Source organism: Tarenaya hassleriana, unplaced genomic scaffold (genome assembly GCF_000463585.1).
Source record: "Tarenaya hassleriana unplaced genomic scaffold, ASM46358v1 Cleome17, whole genome shotgun sequence".
Classification (NCBI taxonomy): Eukaryota; Viridiplantae; Streptophyta; class Magnoliopsida; order Brassicales; family Cleomaceae; genus Tarenaya; species Tarenaya hassleriana.
Window position 1 is genome coordinate 2348555 of NW_010965122.1, and position 23640 is coordinate 2372194.

General features: G+C 40.5%; 3 protein-coding genes across 4 annotated transcripts; 1 reads left to right on the plus strand and 2 right to left on the minus strand.

Annotated features, from left to right (window-relative positions):
• Positions 1–8867: 8867 nt before the first annotated feature.
• LOC104810041 (pumilio homolog 3-like) lies at positions 8868–12716 on the plus strand. Its single transcript, XM_010536217.2, has 10 exons — positions 8868–9585; positions 9784–10087; positions 10211–10742; positions 10833–10974; positions 11074–11181; positions 11382–11594; positions 11696–11806; positions 11898–12092; positions 12186–12360; positions 12475–12716. The coding sequence occupies exons 1-10, from the start codon at positions 9220–9222 to the stop codon at positions 12510–12512; spliced, it is 2184 nt and encodes a 727-aa protein (XP_010534519.1). The 5' UTR covers positions 8868–9219; the 3' UTR covers positions 12513–12716.
• LOC104810040 (L-type lectin-domain containing receptor kinase S.4) lies at positions 12657–15038 on the minus strand. The gene has a single exon (XM_010536216.2). It carries the CDS (start codon positions 14883–14885, stop codon positions 12834–12836), a length of 2052 nt encoding a protein of 683 aa, XP_010534518.1. The 5' UTR covers positions 14886–15038; the 3' UTR covers positions 12657–12833.
• A 4624-nt stretch (positions 15039–19662) lies between these two features.
• Positions 19663–21654, minus strand: LOC104810042 (AT-hook motif nuclear-localized protein 15-like). Of its 2 annotated transcripts, XM_010536219.1 has the most exons (3): positions 21332–21654; positions 21005–21062; positions 19663–20919 (listed from the first exon to the last, which is right to left on the minus strand). In XM_010536219.1, the coding sequence occupies exon 3, from the start codon at positions 20799–20801 to the stop codon at positions 19884–19886; it is 918 nt and encodes a 305-aa protein (XP_010534521.1). In that variant the 5' UTR covers positions 20802–20919; positions 21005–21062; positions 21332–21654; the 3' UTR covers positions 19663–19883. The 2 variants fall into 2 exon arrangements, with proteins under 2 accessions (XP_010534521.1, XP_010534520.1); XM_010536218.1 differs by having other exon boundaries at positions 19663–21062.
• Positions 21655–23640: the final 1986 nt, after the last annotated feature.

Here is a 23640-nt window from a genome sequence, read left to right on the forward strand (position 1 = left end):
AGGGAAATATTCAATATATAAGTTGGTATCGGAAATCTTTCGTAAATCCTGATCTTTTAAAAATTTGAAAATATTGGATTATGCTGATTATATATTATAAATAATTTCAAATTTATTAGTAAGAATTTTGGAACTAAATCATCAATTATATAAATAAACGGTCGGTTATTATAATTTGACTCTCTGTATTTTATAAATGTTAACTTTGATGTGTGATTGGTATCTGTCGGCTAACCCAACATTAAAGTTGATATGTTTTATGGATTAGTTTAATTGAATTGGTTATATATAGTGGTCATGACTGTGACTCTTAATCATAATATAAAGAATCTGTACTATATACATGCACATATATACACACACACCATTATTCATAATTTAATATTACATAAGAAATTTTTTTTAATAATTCAAAAATTCATCAAACTTGGTGTTCCAAATTTTTCTCTATCACAGAAGAAACTAATCTATTATTTGTATCAATTTATAAAACGTTGTCTTAAATTAATCTCCATTTCATGTTTTTCTCTTTTCTTTTAAAACAGCAGTTTTGTAATCTTAGTTACATTTATCAATTGCAGTCCATATATATATGAATCTGAATTTAATGAAGCCCATTAAATGAGCCCATTTGTGTTTTAATAATGGACCATAATTAAAACAAATAGGCCTTATTAAGGCCCATAAAAGAAATGATTTCCTTTACCAGAATTTTTCTCTGTAATTTCTCAGTTCTTGCCCTCTCCACTTGAACGTATTGTTCTTCAGATCGTGCGCAGGTCCCTCGCCTTCTCCTTCTTTTTCAATTTGATTCCCCCCCCTCCTTTGGGTTATCTGTTCGAATTAATTTTGTAATTTAAAATCTGGACTTTTGATTTATACCCTTCATTATTCGCAGTTCTTTTTCTACCTGTGTTGTTCTTACCTGAAGCTTTCTTGCGTCTTCTCGAAATGTTTTCGAAAGAAATTATCATCTGGATCGAAATAGTCTGGATATTGTTCACCTGGGTATTGTAATCACTGGCTTTTTTGCCATAACTTTTATGCGAATCTCCATTTTAATTATCGATTTGGTCGTACCCCTTTTAGTTTTCTTCCTTCCCATTGGGCTCTGAATGAGTTTGGGAGAAGAAATTTATGATCTTTGTGCCGTAGATTGATTCAAGCCTTGTCGGATCATGTTGGGTGAAGTAATTTGTTCTACTTTACCCTAATGGATGGAACCTTCCAACAGATATACCTAAGGAACCATCCAACAGTTCCATTGCTATGCGTCATCCTGGATGGAAACTTGCTATGGAAGAAGAAATACAAGCATTACACCCCTGGTCTGTAGTTCCTAAAACCCCAGGAATGAATATTATTGACTGCAAGTGGGTCTTTAAAACAAAGCTTGGTGCAGATGGTTCTCTTGATCGGCTAAAGGCGCGATTAGTTGCTAAAGGCTTTCTCCAAGAAGAATGTATTGATTATTTAGAAATTTTCAGTCCAGTGGTTAAGTTTTCTACAATTCGTAATATATTTTCAGTGGCATTGGTTAAAGGATGGAAGTTGAAGCAACTTGATGTCAAAAACACTTTCTTACATGGCGATCTTACTGAAGATGTGTATATGAAGCAACCACCATGTTTTGTTAATGCTAAGCATCCTGACTACGTGTGCAAACTCAACAAAGCACTTTACGGTCTTAAACAAGCTCCAAGAGATTGGTTTGATAAGTTCAGCCAGTTTTTGTTCAGTCTTGGCTTCAAAAGTAGTACTGCCGATGCTTCATTATTCATCTACAACAATGGTTCAATTCTGCTCATTGTGCTTCTATATGTTGATGACATAATTTTGACAGAAATTTCTGAAGCCGATTTGACCAACTTGATTGCACAGCTTAGTGAGCAGTTCTGTATGAAAGATATGGGACAACTTCATTATTTTTTGGGAGTCCAAGTTGAATGGTTTCAGGATCAGCTTCATCTCAACCAAAGTAAGTATGCATCTGAAATTTTGCATAAATTTGATATGGCACATTCTCGACCTTATTCTACTCCACTGCCTACAAAACTGCCCGTGATGTCGCAAAATAAGTCTCAATATTTTGGTGATGGTCAGCTCTTTCGTCGAATTGTTGGAGCACTGCAGTATCTTACCTTGACTAGGCCTGACATTAGTTTTTCTGTCAACACTCTATGTCAGAAAATGCATACTCCCACCATTGCAGATTTCCAACTTCTTAAAAGAGTTCTCCGATATATTCAAGGGACACAAAATCTGGGTTTGAGAATACATTCCAAAAGTTCTCTCAACCTATCTGGATTTAGTGATTCTAATTGGGCAGGATGTCAGACAACTCGTCGCTCTACTACAGGATTTTGTATCTTTCTTGGGTCCAATCTGGTTTCTTGGTCTGCTAAGAGACAACCTACGGTCTCCCGATCATCTACCGAAGCCGAATATCGTGCTATGGCTAGTATTGCCGCTGAACTCACTTGGCTCACTTTTATACTTTGTGATATTGGTATTTCGCTACCGCATCCAATTGTTCTCCACTGTGACAATTTATCGGCTATTCAAATGACGGCAAATCCAGTTCTTCACTCCAAATCGAAGCACATTCAGCTCGACTATCATTTTATCAGAGAGAAAGTTGCTTCCGGTTCTTTCATTGTGAAGTTTATTCATAGTGAAGCTCAACTTGCAGATTTGCTAACGAAACCGCTTTCTCGGCGTCGTCACGAAGAACTTCGTCTCAAACTTGGTCTTTGTTGCTCTCCACGACCAAGTTTGCGGGGGCTATTGAAGCCCATTATCAAAAGCCCATTATGAGCCTATCTACTAAAGAGTACAACAACTTCAATGTTCTTCCAGCATCAGAAAACAATCCTTCCTCTTTCTCTCTCCAGATGCAGGTTCATGCTGCGACGAAGATGAAGAATGAGGGAAGGCACTCTTCTGCCCAAAATCCCAACGGTACTGCTCAGGATCCTAACAATATTTATAATATCAAGAAAGATGCTTCTTCAGTATCACAGATTGCAACACGTGGAGGATGAAGATCAATTCTAGGTTTTACAGATAAAAACAATTGTGTGTATAAAAGAGGATAATGGGTTTATGTGTTTTGGTACTGGAGAATTTTTCAATGAATATCAAAATTTTATCTCTTTCTTAAAATTTCTTGATTCAAACCCAAATTTTGAGCAAAGGCCGAGACTACAGCTTCATGATTAGGTTCCATTAATCCAAATATTCGATCTTTTTATCTGGGTTTCCATTATGGTATTGGTCTGTTTTCTCTGGAGATGGATGTCTTCATCGAGTTCAGTTTTGTCCTTTTTGTTAACAGTGTAGTGGAGGGACCTAAACCAAGCCAAAATTTGGAGAGTGTTGTGATCGATTCTTTGTTCTTCGTTGTGTCCTAACCGACCAGCCACTGAACCTTTGGCAATTCTCTATCCATTTTGTGATATCTCTTGTTAATCTTGCTAGCTTTCTATCTCACTCTGTTGGCTTTTGGGAACGTAAAGTCAGAAACTTTACAACTCTTTCTTCATGCCCTTCTTCTTGTTTAGCTGTCTGTAATCCCATGGATCAGATCACTTGGTCATCTCGTGTACTGTCTGCATTCCATTTTGTTCATGTAGATTTTAGAAAAAAGATCACAAACTACGGTATTGCTTTCTTCCCAATGACGCATAGGTTTATTTCACAGGGCAGGAAAGTGGCTTGTCCTGATTTCGGCAAAAGATGCAATGGTTAGTCCAAGACATTCTGGAATGCAAAGACAAGTCCTCAGCCTGTAGAGAGGGTTTCTAAGAGCACCGTTCGAGATCAGCGGAAGACAGGCTTGAGATTTAGACCATTGTGTCGGCCCCGAACTCGAAACAGATTGACCGCAAGAACTTTCAGTACATCGAGTTCTTGATCCAACGAGGTAATAAACAGTTCGGTCAACTAAAATGCCGCGACACAGTTAGCTTTCCCTCTATCAGATTTTCGTCATCTTAGCTCGAAAGCTCTCAACTTTGGCTTAGCTCTTAGCTCTAATGATCTTGTTCCTTGGCGATCTCGGCATCTGTTTCTGTAAAGCTTTTAGTCATAGATGGAAGTGATTCTGTTGGTATAGATAATTGTATTTTAACGGAAAATAAACTGCTTGTAGATACGTACACGCGTAAGAATGTGTCAGAGTTTATTTAAGCAGATCATGTACGTTTTCAGCGTAAGATAACAGAAGTTTTCCCATCCTCTATTTCATATGCTTTACATTTTCCTTCACTTTCTTGGAAACCAAACACTCTCAGCTTTGTTTCTCACCTTTTCTCATCGTTTCTATCGATTAAGTGTAGAGGATTTGCCCTCCGATTCACCTCACCGTCTCTCCGATTCACTCGTGTGAGCAAGAAACGAAAGAACACAGAGATTACGAGTTCAGTATCGAGCTCTAACGCTCGATACCTACGTCTCGGAAAGAGGAACAACGTTTGCTAGGGTTACAGAAAGAAAGCCGCCGGAGATCGACCGGAAAACCGATCCCGACACACGGAGAACGCAAGTTCGCCGAAAGAGAGAGAGAGAGAGGAAAAAACACGAAAGCGAAAGACCATCGTCTGAGCAAAACCAAACCCTAGGTCACATTTACTCGACCTCAAGATGACCATTTTGCCCCTCCGCGTTTACCAAACCTTATGACTTGATTCGAGGGTTCGAAAACCTCCACTTCGCTCCAAAGGTTTGCTGAAGACATAACAAATCTCCACCTTCTTCTGCCAAACCTGCAAAAGAACAAGAAAACACGGAAAAGAGAAAAAAAAACAAGACACGCCAAACCCTAGCAGGCTCATTCCCGTAATTTCCATGTAACTCCCCCTCTGGGCATGGTTGAAGGCGTATTGAACCTACCCTTCTAAAGGAGTCATTACCGAGCGTGTCATAAACACGTCTCAGCGTGACACGACGCACCTAACCTACCCAAGCGAGTGTCCCCCGACATCTCTGCTTCCGAAAGTTACCTAAGACCTGGACTAGTACCTAGGCTAGTATGGCTCCCTAGACCGTCTAAATGACCCCCTCCAATGAAGTCTATACCTCACCAATGGCCCCCCGAGGGTCATACCCCGACATCTACCCGTCCCCCGAGTCTACCCCGACTGCCCCGAGACTAACCTTGAGTCATACTAGCAAACCTAAATCTTGATCCCCATAGAGATCAAGCGACCTATGACCTCTACCCCGGACCCTACCTACCGACTAAGGTGCCTCCACGGGTTTTACCCCGTGAAGACTCCCCTAGTCGACCTATAGAAACTCTACCGAACGCTCGGAACACGTGCAAGCACGTGCTCCACCCCGAGAGGAAATGCCCCTAGCGCTACTATCCTCACCGACTCTTCCCGGTGACCCGGAATTCCCTCGCTCGCCCCTTCCCCTGCGCTTCCACCCCGCTTCCTACCCGAGGTAACTCCACCTAGACGTGGAGACCTCACCTCCGAACCTCCACCCGAGGAGTAGTCGGAGCATACTAGAAGTACCTCCGAATCATACTCCTGAACCGAGGCTACTACTCCCTTACCCTCGGTCTCCTCCTTCGCCCTCCGGGACCTATACTCCTTCTTATAGTGTCCCTTCTTGCCGCAATACCAACACTCCACCTGGTCTTTGGCCTTCTTCTTCCCGCCATTCGATTTCTCGGGTTTGCCCTTGACCACTAATCCTTCCCCCGTACCCCGAGTAAGGGTACCTTGAGCTAGAAGCTCTAGCTCCTTCATCCTAGCTGCGGCCTTCACCTCCTCCACCGAGATAGTAGCTCGGGAATATTTCAGGACTTCCCTCAGCTGCTCATAAGCAGGAGGTAAGGAGTTCAGCATGTAAACTGCTTGATACTCCTCCTCTACCTTCACATTTAGACTGTGAAGGTCGGACAATAGTTTCTGGAAAATGTCTAAATTCTCCTCTATTGTCCTAGAGTTGTCCATCCTAAACCCTGACACCCTCTGCATGAGGTACATCCTATTGGGAAGAGATTGCTCTATGTGCAACCGCTCTAGTTTCCTCCAGATTCTGAAGGTCGTCCTTTCGGATATGACCTTCCTTAGAACCTGATCCGCTAGAGCATACACTATGAGGTTCCTAGCCCTTCTACTCCTTTCTTGTCTCTCTTTGAGAGTCGGAGTACCCGATCCCTTAGCCCCGGGTCCTAGTGACCCGGTGGAAAGAGACGTAAGGCCTCCCGAATCCTCGGTTTCCCGAGCTGGAGTTTGTGGGCTCCCCTCATCAGCAACCCCCCATGTAGATGGATTATCCTCTAATGTGTCCCCTAACCCTAAGATCTCTAAGCTAATGGACATCTTCTCCTTCCATAAAGAGAAGTCTCCCTTGCCGTCGAACTTCTCGACGTCAAGGCCGCGATATAGAGGGGCAGACATCACTAATAGGAAACCTAATCTCTAACCCGAGGATGCACTAGACCTACCTAGAACGAAACTAACCTGGGAATGACTAAACCGACCCTAGGAGCACCTAAACCAGACCTAAGGAGTAAGACCGATCCTAAGAGGACTTAAACCTAGGTATTTTTCAACCTAACAGACCTAATAGACTCTAAAACTGTCTACCTAAGACCTGATTACGTCTAATCAGACCTACCCCAAGGCTAACACTGACCTAACCAACCTAGATCAGACCTAAACCGAGTCTATTATGCCCCCTAAGTCCTAATCAGACCTAAGCCAACTCAATATTGACTTACCTACCCCTGATCAGACTTGAATTAACCTAATCAGATCTAAACTAAGTCTAAACCGACCTAATTAAATCTGATCAGACCTTATCTAGCCTAAAATCAACCCTAACAGACTTGTACCTATAGATTTTAGCCCTAATACCGACTTCTAACTCACCTAGTTCAGCCAAATCCTCCTATTCAGGCCTAACCGGACAGACTTACCGGACTCTATGAGTGAAGACAGGTAACAGAGTCTACCGCAGATCTAATCTGCCTCTATCTAGGATAGATCGACCTATACAGATCCTAAATACCCTATACCAGACAGAATGCCCTAAGAACCGGACTCTATCTAACCCAATCGAACCAATCAGACCTAAAACCAACCAATTTAAACCCTAATCAGACAATCTTGACCCTAAACCGACCAATCTAGACCTTTTCTAGTCGATACAGACCCTAAACCAGACAATACCAGCCTATTTGGACAAATCACACCCTAATCAGACCTAAAACCGGCCCAATCCCGATCTAAATTGATCTAAATCGGACTCTATTGTCCTAAACCGGTTCTAGATTGACCTAACCGGTCTGGGTTATCCCGAACCGGACCTAAATTGACTCGAATCGGTCTAAACCGGTCCAATTGACCCCAAACCGGACCTGAACCGGTCCAATTGACCTGAACCGATCCGGTTTTCCTAATTCGGTCAACTGTTGACCAGAAATTGGTCAACGTTTGACCTAACCCGACTAAATCGGTTCGATTTTGAATCGGGCCCGGTCCAATTAGACAATTCCGATTTAACCGGCTAAACCGGATTAAACCAGAAAACCCTAATTTTGGAAGCTTAGCCGCCGAGTTAACCCGGTCAACTCGGACGTTGACTCACCCGTTTCCCGACTCAGTCGCGACTCAGAACGAGTCACGGCCGAAAACCGCCGGAAAACACCGGTTCTTCACCGGTTTTCCCTCCCCAACCCTAGACCTAACCAGAAATAGAGCGAACTCACCTCCTTGGACTCTGTACTCGGCTGAGTAACTCAGGCGAGTCAGATCCGGAACTTACCTCCTCTTGCACCGCCGATCTGAGCTCCTCTGCCGGTGACCGTCGCCGATCTCGACACGAGATGGCTCCTGCTTCGTCGTTTCACCACCGATTCGGTTCTGAAACAGACGAAGACACCAGAATCAGAGAAATCAGATCTGACCTTACCTTGGACTTACCTCAGGCGATTTCCGCCGCAGATCCGCCGAGCCTCGCCGTCAACCAGGCTCTGATACCACTTGTAGAGGATTTGCCCTCCGATTCACCTCACCGTCTCTCCGATTCACTCGTGTGAGCAAGAAACGAAAGAACACATAGATTACGAGTTCAATATCGAGCTCTAACGCTCGATACCTAGTCTCGGGAAGAGGAACAACATTTGCTAGGGTTACAGAAAGAAAGCCGCCGGAGATCGACCGGAAAACCGATCCCGACACACGGAGAACGCAAGTTCGCCGAAAGGGATAGAGGAAAAAACACGAAAGCGAAAAACCACCGTCTGAGCAAAACCAAACCCTAGGTCACATTTACTCGACCTCAAGATGACCATTTTGCCCCTCCGCGTTTACCTGACCTTCTGACTCGATCCGAGGGTTCGAAAACCTCCACTTCGCTCCAAAGGTTTGCTGAAGACATAACATTAAGTTTGGTTGTTTTCGGATTTTTTCGTTCCCGTTTTATCGGAGAGGTTCATTTTCGCACTTGGATGATGGCGTTTCCATCAGATTCTTCTGCAATCAGCCCCGGTTGCTTCGACAATCCATAAGACTGGATTTGTTTATGGAGTCGCACAAAAACCTCCAGAAGGAGATCTCAAATCTCGTTTTCACAAAGAGATCATGTAGTTAAACTCTTCGGCGAATAAAGGGTAGAGCGTTGAATTGCAAATTTGCGTCTCTACAGTTCAGGAGCTTAATCTGATTCCCGTTGTAATGTGTTGATCAGTTTTGTCCTAAACCGGAAGTACAGTGTCACGTGACGGGCGAAATCAGAGGAGGAACAGCCTCACGTGCTAGTACAGAACCAATCAATGCTTTTTATCCGAAAAAGCTCTGAATCTCTGACACCCAGTTAGTGGAGAGATTCACTCGAGTTCCTGAAAGAACGAATCTCTTCCGTACATTTGTTCCGCACAGCCGCTGAGATCTCTCCACGTCTGTGTTTCATTCCCTCCCAAGTCTCTTCCAATGCACTGACGAAAAGGAAATAGAAAATGGAGAATATCTCCAAACCGCCTCGATCGACATGAATTCACTTTCCTCCATTAGTATAATCATTCCATCTCACGCGTCCCAATGTGAATTCACATGTAAAGCTTCTCGCACATTAGACCCTATTCATATCACCGAATCGTAGTTTTGCCCGAGACAAAAAAGCGGATCCCCAGTTCGTTTACAGACACAAAGTTGGGAACTTTTGTGTAGTATCCATTGTCTGATTGATCCAAGGTACAGGATGATGTCTATGCTTCAGACACAAGATTTCAGGGAAGAGCTATGGAAATTTGTCGGAGAGAGCAAGGGTCGGGGACAGAGTTCAGACTCGGGTTTCGGTTTTCTCCAAAGTGGGTCCGCGGCTCCGACCGTGGAGAGATCGCTCAGCTCGAACAATGGCGTCTTCAAGGGCTCGCCTTTCCTGGGTCGCAAAAACCGTCTCGAAGATAGCGTTTGGTCTAGTCCGGCGAACATGAATCCGAGGTTGTCCCCTCCGTCGATGTCCATGGAGGAATGGGGATTTGCTCAGTCTCCCTTTGATGGCGGATGGAAAGGAGATGGCTTGATTGGACTGGGAAGTGATAAGAGGCTGACAGAGACGATTCAGGTGAAGGGTTATGAAATTGTTTTACGATTTCACGACGTTAAAGACGAGTCCTTTTTCTACGTTTCTCTTTCTTTGATCACGCGAAACCTGCTACTGCTTATTCAGCTTTTGGGAGCTTTCTCTAGTTCGGTAATGTCGGTTTTATAATCATATTTGTATGTTCCCTTGTTCATGATATGGTTTGTCCTTTTTGGACAGGATGATACTTGGACGCATCTTCCTCATCTAACTTGTCAGAGTTCATTCGATGTCAGTTTAGAAAGTTCTGAATCCAGGTTCTGTCGTCAGAATCATGGTTCGTCCTATGCCTGCGGATCTTATGATTTCTTGTCAGGAAATGCCCCTCCAAATCCGAATGGAATAGCTGAATCAGATGAACTAGCTTCGAAATTCTTCGACCTGAATTTATCACAAAGCCACACATTGCTCAAGGGGAATCCCTTATGGCCACATCCTCGATTTGAAACTGGCAATCTTCATAACCCCTTTAATCATCTCCAAGGTTAAATAATGTTCCTTTCCCCTTTTGGTATCACAAATTTCTATGTTTCTATTGCAAAAAAGTGCAATGTACTTGTGTTCTGTCTTTGCTTGACTGAGAATATTAGATGATCGAATAATGCAGGGACAGGACACAGCATTTGGATGGATGAAGGGCCTATTGAGCATAACCAATCTGGTTTTTCAGATACCGATTCTTACCGGAGAGTACCCTCCCGAAGATCTAATGGATTCTCTGTGAATCCATCATTATCTCCTTCTGTGGTGGCATACCGTCAAGGAAATTGCAATGAAACTGGATCAGTGGCTTTAGGATCAGATCTGAGTCCCGGTGGTTCATACTTGGACTTTGTAGAGAGAGCTTATGTAGAGGCGATGATAGAACAACGTCAAATGCATTACGGTTTTCCCCTCTTCGGGAAATCTGGTTGCCGATATCACGGGAGTCCGGCTTCAGGTCATACTGCAGATTATCAGAGGATGCACTTCTCTACTGGACCGGGAAAAACGTCAAACTGTTTTGTACAACCTAGGAATGTGGATAACGAGGTTAACCTTGATGAATGTTTCGCATCTGCTTTACTTGACGGGTTTAAAGGCCATAAAACCAAGAGCCTAGAACTCTCGGAAATCGCAGGCCATATTGCTGAATTTAGGTGCATATGATATGAGATTCTATTCCTTCATTCCTGTTTTCTGTAGTTTTCTCGGGTTTTGATCCTTCTGTTGTTTCTTAACACTAACAGTTCTGATCAATACGGGAGCCGATTTATTCAGCAGAAACTTGAGACAGCTACCGTAGAAGAGAAAGACAGGGTTTTCGATGAAATCGTGCCCAAAGCCCTGCCACTCATGACTGATGTGTTTGGTAATTATGTGATACAAAAGGTACTCTTTTTCGTATTTCTCCCTTGTCTCTGCACAGTCGTCGTTTCTTGATCTTGAATTGGTTCTCGGTAGTAACAGTCTCTCGATACTCTTTCTCAGTTTATGGAGCACGGAACTCCGGCACAGAGAAGACAGCTAGCTGACAAGCTGATAGGCAATGTCTTGTCTCTCAGCCTTCAGATGTACGGTTGTCGGGTAATTCAGAAGGTATGACATTTCCTCAACTCATCGAGAACTTTACCGCTAATTTACATTATTCAAGAATTTCTAGGGAACCCTTCCCCGGGCCCCGTTCAATGGGGACACTTTTGTGCACCGGGCTGCCCCATTTGTTCTTTTGTGCTGTAAGAATTCTCAAGGGTAGATCCCCGTTCTGGCATTTTTTTTTTAAAATTTCGGCCTTTTAGGCAGTAGAGGTGGTTGAAATGGATCAGAAGATCGAAATGGTGAAGGAACTAGATGGGCATGTAATGAGGTGTGTCCGTGATCAAAACGGGAATCACGTCATTCAGAAATGCATCGAATGCGTACCAGAGGACTCGATCCAATTCGTTATCTCGGCTTTCTACAATCAAGTCGTTGCACTTTCCTCTCATTCCTACGGTTGTCGTGTCATACAGGTTTTCCGATCTTGCTCTTCACATTTCTCCATTTTCGGGCATATTTCTGCATAATGTCCGTTCCCATCACAGGCTCATGATTTAAACATTCTGTCTGGCAGAGAATTCTCGAGAACTGTCGCGAGGAGAAAACGCTGCGTATAATAATGGATGAGATCCTGAGTTCTGTCTGCGAGTTGGCTCGGGACCAGTATGGGAATTACGTTGTTCAGGTTAGTAGCTTCGAGGAAAAAAACCGGACCCTTTATTTTGTTTGTTCTTTCGCTTACCCTTTTGAAATGTTTAATCTGGTTTCCCTTTCAGCATGTTATTGAGCACGGAAAACCGCATGAACGCTCCGCTATTATCGCCAAACTAACCGGGCAGACTGTTCAGATGAGCCAGCAGAAGTTTGCATCTAATGTCGTAGAAAAGTGCCTGACTTTCGGAAATTCTGCTGAACGCAGAACCATCGTTAAGGAGATGCTCGGCTCCATTGACGAGAACGAGCCTCTTCAGGTCCTTTTCCTTTTTTTCGCTTTCTCGATAATGCGAACAATCTTTTGATTTGAAGAAGCTACAGTTTTTGCAAAACCCATGATCTGTTTTTAGGAAATGATGAAAGATCAGTTCGGAAACTACGTTGTCCAGAAAGTTCTGGAAACGTGCGAGGATCGGCAGCTCGAGCTCGTCCTCGACAGGATAAAGCTTCACTTGAACGTTTTGAAGAAATACACTTACGGAAAGCATATAGTTGCGCGTGTAGAGAAACTCGTTGCAGCTGGAGGTAACTCATGCTTTTGCTTGCACTGGAGAAATCCAGATATTTCTGTTTCAGACAATTTTTTTGCTCTGTCGGGTCACTGAACAGTCACCCTCTGTTTTCACGAATCATTCGCAGAACGGAGGATAAGTGTTCTTGGTTTGAGCTCATCATAGATCCAGCAACCGGAAGAGACAACGAAGAATAAACCCCGAAGATAACAAGTTTTCGATCTATAGATCCCGAGCCCGAGTGAGAAGGGAAGGTTTTTTTCAAGTTCCTGAATCTCTGGAGGTAGGATGAACACGAAGTTTTGAAGCTGTAAAAGCAGAAACACAATGAAATTTATCAATAAACTCAAGTTCCATAGAATTTCTATAGTTCTTGAGATCTCCTTGTTACATTTACATAGTTACAGAGACCGAATCTTTTAACCCTTTTGATGGAAGCCACTCAGACAGAAAACCCTAGGAAGAAAATCCTAGAGTCGCACGGTACTATCTCCCGTTGTTCATACTGGAGGAGGAGAACACAGTTGAAGTAGCTTCGTTTACTCCACACGACAACTGACATGAATCCACGAAATCTTCGAACTCGCCAATGTTTTGGCTTCTGCCATCTCCATCAAGAAGCATACGTTTCTTGGAATCCAAGGAATCAAGAGCTGGAACATCATCCGGGAGGGGAGATTCCTTTTCTAGGTACCTGACCGCTTGCCTCATCGTGGGTCGCACCTCAGGCGAATTGTTGGAACAGATGAGCCCTAGCTTCAGCACCAAGACAACCTCGGACTCATCATACTCACCATTCATCCTCTTGTCCACCACTTCGAGGATGGCTCCGTTCTGCCATTTCTCCCAGACCCAATCCACCAGAACGAGCTCTTCCGGCAGGGCCTTTGCCTCTATCGGTCTTCTCCCACACACCATTTCTAACAACACTGCACCAAAGGCAAAGACATCGGCGCTTGTTGTCGGCTTCCCTGATTTAGTGAGCTCTGGTGCCAAATACCCTAATGTCCCGACCACTCTTGTGGTGGTTGGGTTAGCTCCACGGTCGTATAGCTTAGCCAGCCCGAAATCCCCGAGCCTTGCGTTCATCTCGGCATCCAACAGGACATTCCCGGCTTTTACGTCACGATGGATAACAGTCTGCTCCCATCCTTCGTGTAGGTAGAGTAGACCCGAAGCGACCCCTTTAACGATGTTGAAACGTTGGTCCCAGTTCAAGACAAGTTTAGGGTTTCGATCGAACAGGTACTTGTCTAAGCTTCCATTGGGCATGAACTCGTAGACAAGAAGCAGATCCCCGTGCCTGCGACACCATCCTAGCAGCTGAACAAGGTTCCTATGTCGTAAATGGCCGATGCTGGAGATTTCAGACATGAACTCATGAACACCTTGTTTAGATTCGTGAGAGATCCTCTTCACTGCCACTGGAGTGTCTGAATTCGGGAGCTTTCCTCTGTATACTTTGCCGAAACCACCAAACCCCAGAAGCTCCTTGTCCCGAAAACCACTTGTAGCTTGTTTGAGCTCTTGGTACGAGAATCTATGGGGGCCAATGTCGAGCTCCCAATCTTCGATCTTGTCCTCGTCTTTCTTCTTTCTTACAATGTAAAACACCAAGGCAGCAATGAAGGAGATTATCAGAATCGAAACCGAAATAGAAACACCAAGAATCAAGCCGACATTCTCCTTCTTCTTCTCCTTCTTCTTCAACGGAATCCGAGGGAGAGATTGCAGAGGCAGAGACATGGCTTCTCCGCTCATGTTGAAGTTCCAACCCAAGATGTAATGCGAACTAGCAAGCAAACCAGTCGACGCGGAGAATCCGACATACATCTCCTCTCCCAGAATAGGCGACAGATCTACCTCGTACGACAGAAGCGATAACTTGGGTTTCTCAGAGGACGGAGAAAGCTTGACATCTAACCTGCCCTTGTCGGAATCGTAGTCGATCCAAGCTTGAATCACTCCCCCGCCTTCCAGTGAAAGCTCCTCCTCGGTCGAATTGGGGAGAAAATAAGCGGCGGGGACCGAGATATTCGACTCCATACTGTTTATGTCGATTCCGACATGGTTATCGTTGATGTCTCTGAACTCGAAATCCTTGACGGTGTCGAACTCGACAGCGAATATGTGGTTGGAGGAGGCCTCTTGGCTCGAATTCAGAAGCCCTAAGTACTGACTGGGAAGCGAATGGGAGAGATCTCGCGATGGAGAGATGGCGAAGGCAAAGCCATGGCCTCCGAGCTTGGCGAACTCAGGAACCACGGCGAAGGCGAAGGCGGTGGAGAAGGACAGATCTCTCTTCCGACCAGGGGGCTTGAATCGGGCAGGGAGGGAGTAGAAGGCGTGGCCGACAACGCGCTGCGTGTCGGGGGTGAGCTTGATGGCTCCATTGTTGGTGATCGCTGCAACTCCGGTTAGGGTTAGATTTGGGGCCGAGTGCTTGAAACCCACAAAGGAAAATTGGAGATTTTGCGAAGAAACTCGGTCGGTGGTGAAGAAGATGAGTGCCCAGATGAACACGAAGGTCTGGGCCATGGAGAATGTCTGAAAGTTGCGATTTTTATTTTATTGTTTTTAAGTGAGAGATAAGGGAATAATGGTTATAGCATACGAGGTGATGTAGTTTTATCATATTTTTCCACTAGAAGCCAGAAATAGTAACTGAGAAAGATGGAGAAGAAGATGATGGATGATGATGGTGATGATGGTGAATGTGCCGGTGGTGATGACACTGAATGATAGGGGGTTTTTACCCAAATAATCCACTTGGGTCGCATCTATTTCACATGTACACCACCGAAAACATAACACATTTTTTTCCCTGCGAAAAGACGAAATTACCCTTAATGAATTACGATATTTATCCGTTCGAAAACAACTTCGTTATTACAACTTCGTAATTAAGTCTAAATATAGTTATAATTGATTCTAAAAAAGGTGGCAAAAAAATCATCTGTCTTATTTTTAGTTGTATATCAGTTATATGTTAGTCGTAATAAGGTCGCAAAAAATAAAACGAAAAGGGTATTTTGGACTTTTCCAACCGAAAAGTGGGTTAAAATTGAAAAAAAATTTTTTTTTTTTTTGGTGGTGTACAGTGAAATAGATGCGACCCAAATGGGTTATTTGGGTGATTTTCCCGAATGATAGAGCTTGGAATTATGATGGATACTTCATGAAGGATGGGATGATGATGATGACATCGACGAGTCGACGACGACGATGATGATCAGACAACCAATTGAATACGGTCTCAAATATGACATTTGTACCGATGAGTGAACATCATGTATTTGACTAGGGTGGAGGTTTCCATATTTGATTTCGGTTTGGTTTGGCAAATGGTTCGGTTCGTTTATTTTCGGTTTTATAAAAACATGTGTGAATTGATTTAATTTGATTTTGATTTGGTTCGATTTTAGTTTTTATTATAAAAAAATTTTAAAAAAACAATTCAATTTTTTTAGTTTTTTTATAATTCGATCCTCTTTATGGATTTTGAATAGTATCGAATTTATTGGTTCGATTTCGTCGAAGAATCGTACCGAATCATATGTTTGACCGTATACATATGGATGATATGTGATCGATGGTAAACGCTAAATATATTGTTAATGTTAGATGGTCATATGGATTAACAATGTAACGTTGGCAGTGGAAAGGAATGAGAAATGGAGTGATGATGATGATGATGATGATGATGATGATGATGATGATGAAAGAGAACATGAGAGGAAATATTTAAAACGCCACCAGTGAAAGCCAACGTGCGAAAAAGTCGTGGCCACTAGTTTTGGGAGAAAGAACAAGACACCCGACAGGGCACAAACACACTCACTTGGTATGGTCCTCATGTTTTATAATTCGTTATACTCTCATTTACTTGACTGATGTTTTTTCTCGGTCCAATTTTTGCGTGTGTATTATTTAATCATTAATGACATAATACAAATAAAAAATCGGTATGATTTTATTTCATTATTTTAAATAATTAATGTAACTGAACACTTGGTATAATACTATTAATTTAGACCAGATCCAAATCTTCGTTTTCCTGCTTTATTTTAGATTTTTATTATTGTTTGACCCAACGACATTTGAGTGAATGGGTTGAGTTAGGCCCATCATCAAGGAACTTTACCTAATTCTATTTAACAAACGGTCAAAGTCAACATGAGCTAAGTCCATAATCCACAACGGTTAGTGTATTGTGTATGTATATATCTAAATATGTACCATTATTCATGTCAATGGAGCTATTTCTTCTTCTTTTCGTTTGTTTTCTTGCACGAGCTTCTCTCTCTTCACGCATAATAGAATTAGAAATTATATCCAATTTGACTAGTTCAACCGGTAAAAAGGGATTTCACTCCGAATTCGAACATCAAATTGGGGAGGGGAACACATATTCTAATTATATTATTTTCTCGGGTCCCAAGATTAATCTGGATGTCGGTCCAGGATAACCGGTTACCAAAAAAAATTAGAAGCCATATCACCGACGTTTTAAATATTTTATAAGGATTTTTTACTCTGATGAAGTGTTGAAACTGGACGTTATCTGTCATAAGAAGACAAGCACCAATCCACTTCAGTCACATAAAGAGGCAAAAGCCATAAAAGAGAACCAAAAAAAAAAGAACGAAAACAACTTCTGAATGATTTTAAATTTTTATTTCTTTTTAAAGTGTTGTCTCCCCCGTTCTTTCTAGTCCTCAAAAATGTGAAAAATGCAAGCTCCAATCATCACTCCTAGCAACTGGATCGAAGTTTTTGGCAGCGGAGGCAAATTCACTCGCTCACTTGCCCTGCAAGTCACGCCACCACGAAAACCCTAAATCAGAAACCCTAATCCCATCTTTTCACCCTCTCTCCAACCAAACACAACTGACAAAAAAGAAATCCAAGATTCTCGCGAGTGGCGAGGGGCGTCCAACTGAAGAAGGGTTCCTCGGTTGAGGGCGTCTGCGTTTGCGTCTTCCAAACGCAACTTCTTGAGGTACTTATCTGCAAGTTGGACTCTCTTAAGATTCTCTTGCTCCTGAACCAACATGGTTCCATATTCTAGAAGCTTCTGGAGAGTCATGGCTATTGTGGACCCTAAACCCATCCCCCCTAATAGCCGCTTAATTTCTACGACAAATCTATAAGAAATAATGACCTCGTCCGTTCGATCCCAAATTGAATCCATCCAAAGAACTATAAAAAAAAACATTATATACATCATGACCATGGGCGGACCCATGTCCCCATGTATGGGGCATATGTCCCATTTGTGATGGAAATTTTATAATTTTTTCATAAATTTTATCCAATTTTAACCAAATTTTATAAACGTCTCCATAAAAAAAAATATGTTTTCCACATGTAAAATTAATTTTGTCTCCAATTAAAATTTTTGTTAGGTCCGATACTGATTCCAGAGTCCAGAGTCAATAAAAAAATACATAATTTTTCCTAAATAAGACCCTAACAATTTTCTAAATTTCTTATCAAAAAACAATTTTAAAATTTCACGCATTTTATTTCTAACTCCGACAGTCTATAAGCTTTCACTGTCCAAACGATTATAAACTTGATCAATAGAGTAAAATATTTCAATTTCTACACTCAATTGGTACAAGCACAATAAAAACATTGATAAATGTACATAAATAAATAAATAACTATATAACAGCGCACGATATGATTCACGTCGATCGATCTATAAGAAGGAAGAAGTCAAGTAAAAAGAACACTACTAAACCACCGAACCCTACACACTATAGTGTAAAATTCAAATGTCGCTAAAGTATAAAAGAGCTAATTTCATCAACTATACTATCAAAATCAGCACTTGTAACTAGGAGTGGTCACAGATCGGATATCCTAATTTTTTAGATATTCGTATGCGTATCCGATCCGTACAAATATTTAATTTCGTTATCCGTATCCGATCCGCAATTTCGGATATCCGTAAAAATCGCAAATATTTGCGAATATCCGTGTCCGACATAAAATATATAAAAAAATACAAAAAAACTCAAACACAAACCATATTCAAAATTCAAAGTTCATAATATAAATATTCTAAATCAATTCAATATAAATACAATCATAATTCATCACATTTATGTATCTCAATAATCACATTTCTACTGTATATTCCATATAAAAAAAAAAGAGAATTATCTTCAACTTTCGATTATATGGACTAAGAACTGACAAAAGGATCGAACTTTATATTCATACAATCTACTCTTGTTCTATCCGAAAAATTTGAATCCCTTTCTTTTACCGTATCAATGGATACTGATATTTATCATAAATATCATTATGATTTTGAAGAAGTGTCTGAACAACGTCAAACCACAAACAACCAAAAAAAAAAGAAAAATCTTAAAAAACATACTAAACTTTACAATTTTGATAGAAAAAACATGGAATTTTTATTTTTGTCAAATAAACATTAAATTTTTTAAATGAGTTTAAAAAAATACTAAACTTTTTAAATGATCCAAAAAAATATATAAATTTTTATGTGATTGTCAAAAAAATATTAAACTTTTTAAATGAATAAAAAAATACATGAACTATATACAATTGTAAAAAAAAAAACAACGATAATAATTTGATGTGCTTGCATCTTCTTATACTACGTCAGCTCATTTGTTTATTTTGATAGTCATAGAAGAGTTTAGTGTTTTTTTTGACAAATTTAAAAAAATTTAGTGTTTTTTGTCAAAATTAAAAAGTTAATGTTTTTTTTTGGGATTTTCTCTAAAATTTTTTTTAGGGATTCTCAAAACTTGCAAACATAGATTGTTACACGAAACTCATCTATTAACATGTCAAAAGAAGTTGAAAATTAAATATGTATGCCAAAGCTAAGAGAAAAGACCAGAAATTGGGAAGTTTAAGAAAAACTGAATAACTTATTCAGATGACCTAAACTAATGCATCCTTCACCAAAAGCCAATTCAAACGTACTTTGGAACTAAGAAAATCGATGAAAATCCTGATATATTAAAAAGCCGAGAAAATATGAGGAAGCCAGAGAAGGAGAGAGAGGGGTTCGGATACGAATCGAACAACGCACCGATTCGACTTTTCAGATATTATGTCCATCCTTACTTGTAACCAAACCAAATACAAAGGAAATTAATCAACGTGTAAACAAACTCTTAGAGATAACAAAGTCAAAACTACAAAAAAAAAAATTATCTAAGACATGCAAACTAAATGAAGAACAATACCACCAAGAGTACGTCGATGAACCCCTAAGCTCAAAAAATGACACGAATGCAATATATATATATATATATAAGCTTGCTACACTAAAACTCTTTTAATATATACATATACATATATACGTATATGAATGTATCAACCTGGACATCAAGCATGATCTTCCGTTACCAAAAACTTAATAAAAAAACAGTAAAACCCTGACTAGGCCTTCCAGATTCACACGAAAAAAACAAGAAATAAACCCTAAAACCCTAAAACATTCAAACAGATCGGAAACACGTCGTGATCTCTCTTATCTGTACTTCAATATGACGGAGGAGGTCTCGGCAGAGCCGCCCAATACACGTCGTGGTGCGGCATTTGGTCGTTAGCCGTTAAACCATGAGACGTGTTACACATCGGTATGGGTATAGACCCTTCATTGCTTTCATTCCCACTCTCCTTATTACCATTCTCCCCCTTCACTTCACCTTGCTTCTTCTCGTTATTATCCTCTAATGGCAGCATCTCGTACGTAGCATAGCTGAAAGTAGCCGCGATGACAATAACTGGCCCCGAGGCCATGAGTGGCCCCGCGATGCAGCCTCCCACCACCTGACCTTGCCCTCCCGCGAGGTAAATGGTTAAGCCTGCCGCTGCAGCCGGAGACCTGGAGGTTGGCAAGAAGGCTCCGGACATGGACAGAATCTCGAACCGCCCGACAAGGCTCACCACTCCGCCTGGTGCAGCCGGTTGCCTCAGCGTCACATTGGTAACCATGCCGCTCCCGCTGAGCACCGAGATGCCTCGGCCTTGCCGTCGAGCAAAGGCGTTGAGGCTGTCCGCCACATCAGCTCCGTTGGCTATCTCAAGCACGTGGCTTTGCAGCGAGTTGGGGCTCTCCTTTGTGACCAATACGGGAGCCTTCGGTTTGTTCTTCGAACCGGGCGGTCTTCCCCGAGGGCGTCGTCCGGGCATACCAGATCCAGACCCGGTCCGGGTCTGGGGTTGGTTATCCTGTCCCGGTTCTTCTCGGCTGATCTGTTCTTCTAGGTTTTGAGCGTTTGGACTTCCACTGTCGAAGTCTTGGTCCAATCTCGGATCCGACCGGCTCAGCCTGATCCGATCTTCGCCTGTCGAGCTCGAGGTGTTCGTTAGGTGTAACGATGGAGCTGACGATGTAACTGGGTGATGATCTACGCCTCTCATGGCGACTTTTCCGACCCACCAAGGGTTCGCCATTATCTGTATCTGGGGAAGATAGATCTCCGAGAAAATCAAAGCTTTCAACTAATTCTTCTTCTATTTGCGACCCCCTTGTAGCTCCCCCATCTCCCACCAGACAGAGAATCCCAAAAACCTAAAATCGAAGACTTTACCACAGAGAGAGAGAATCCAAAAACTTCATCTTTATAGGTTAAATTGCACCCAAAAACAAGACCTACATGCTGCATGAACCAGACAAGGGTTTCATTTGTTTGCTTCCATGTCCCTAACAAAACCCTGAAAAGAGGAAGGAAAAAAAAGAAGACGAAGACATCAGATCCAGCAATAGCAAAAACAACAAAACCTACCTCCCAAATTTTCTGAAACACGAATCCAAACCCACCACCAAGATCCAATAACCAAAACCCAGAAACAACAAACTACAAAGAAACACTCGAGAACAAGAAATTCTCCATACCTTTCCCGGTGATAACCATTAAAACTATGAATATTTTTAAAAGGAGGTAGAGGGAGAAGAATAAGAAGATGTCCATAATTTTTCGTACCTCGAGACAGAGAACCAACAGCCCGAAGTGCTTCTCTTCACAATCAAATCTGCAAGTGGGGATGGGTTTTCTATCGGTTCGGACAAGCTCACTTTTAATCTCCCTCAGAAGAGAGTGCGTACGTTAATGGATAACCCAGGCGTACGATAAGGACAGAACAAAAGCTTGTTGATTAGATCCTTCGTTATTACAGAGTACGATCTCCGAAGCGGTTTCTGCGAGAGACTTTGGCTTTTGTCTTTGATGGCTTTTTTTTTTTTTTGGTGGAGGTTCAGAGCGTTTGGAGTTTTTTTTTTTTAGGTGTTCGTGCAAAATTTCCAGTGAGCTTCTCTATGCCCGTTCATCAATACTCATCATTCCACCGACACGAAATTACTTATATACCCTCTTTTTCTTTTTCCATTTCTATCCCTAATTTTTTTTTTGTCTAGAAATGTTTGTCATTGGCGGAAAAACACAGAGTTTTTGTCATTAACAATGGCGTTCGATACAGTTTGATCTTTTTGTCGAATTATTGAGAAAACTCGTATTTATTACTCCCTTCTAATTATTTTTTTAATGGCGTTTTAAGTTTTTCACATATGTTTAACGAGATAATATAGTTTACCAAATGCATTTTTTTATTATTGTTTGTTTTTGTTTCTAGCAAAAACACTAATTTTCACCAAATTTTGCATAGGAAAATGAAAATACTATGATATTTTCATCAAATTTTGAATGTTGGTTACGTTTGGATATAATTTAAAATACTAAAAATCTTAAGGTGTATGAAAATTTTAAATATTATAATAACTAAAATGTATTTACCTCTTAAATTAATATAAAATTGATTTTTTTATATAGGAAAAATGATGTTTAGTCCGTTTCCATGTTGCAAGTTCTTTTTTTTTTAATTGTTTATGATGTTTTTATTTGTTAACCGTATTGAAATATAAATATGAATAAACCAAATTTTATATACATTTTGTCCAATGAAGTAACCGGATAGGCAACTCCCTCCCGCGACGGCGACTAGATATTTTTTGTCGTTATGTTATTTAATATTATCTCTTGTAAATTGGTCACTAACATTCAATTCAACTCTGATTCTGTCTCCCCCCTCAGTATTACAGTAAATTATAAATAAACAATACAAGTATTTATTTAAAATTTAATATTCAATTATCCAACCGATAATAACTTTTTATCTATTCTGTATAATCATAACATGTATATAATGATTTAAAATTTAAAATTTATCGAAATATTTTCACTCTGAAAGGAGATCTCTCGTGGACAAAATACCCGGATTTCGAGTATTCGATCCGATCTAGGGGTCGAATACCCGAAAATTCGGGTATCCGAGCGAACGAGATATGAAATCGGGTATTAATATTGGAATACCCGAGTTTTCGAGTTCGGGTTCGGATAATAGTTATTATCTCACGGATACCCTCGAGTATCTGAATAATAAAAAATTATATTTTAAAATTTAGATTTTTATTAGATTTTGTGTTATTTTATTTAATATTAATGATTATATAGATATTATTAGATATATTTATGATGTATTTTTAAAAAAATAAATTTATTTTAGATATAAATACAATTTAAATTTATTTTGAATGATTTTGACTATATATATATAAATATATTTTAAAAAATTGATTGAAAATAATTACAAATATTCGGGTTCGGATTCGAGTATCTTCAAATTTCTGGATAACCGACCCGTGACCACCCGTACTCTCTGACACTATATTTAAAAAACCACATTCGATCAAGTTTACTTTTTACAAAAAATTTAAAAAACAAAATCACATCCGACCAAGCATTAGCATCCCAACTTTATCATTTTGTTGGTTAATATGATTAACAGATATACAAATCACTTTCATTTGACCTCATTGCCAATAATCATCTTGTTCAACCCAAACTTAAGAGGATTAATTGATAAAACAATATACAAAATATACTTTTATTTCGAATTTAAATCTAAACTTAGCGATATTTAAACGGATTTCTCCAATGCTCTACAAGATATAATCAGGATCGTCTCAAACTTTTATGGGGTCCTGTACATTTTATAAAAATTAATTAATAAAAATTATAAATTTATATAATAAAAATATTATTATTAAAAATATTTAATAATAAAAAATATAAATTTATAGAATAAAAATTAATAATAAAATTATTTACTGATTTAGAAAAATTATTAATTTCGAAAAAAAATATAATTATCGTCAATAAATTTTGTAATGTTTTTATGTATTAATAATAATAATATTAATTTATAAAGGAAATCCATAAAATTAGGATTCATAATG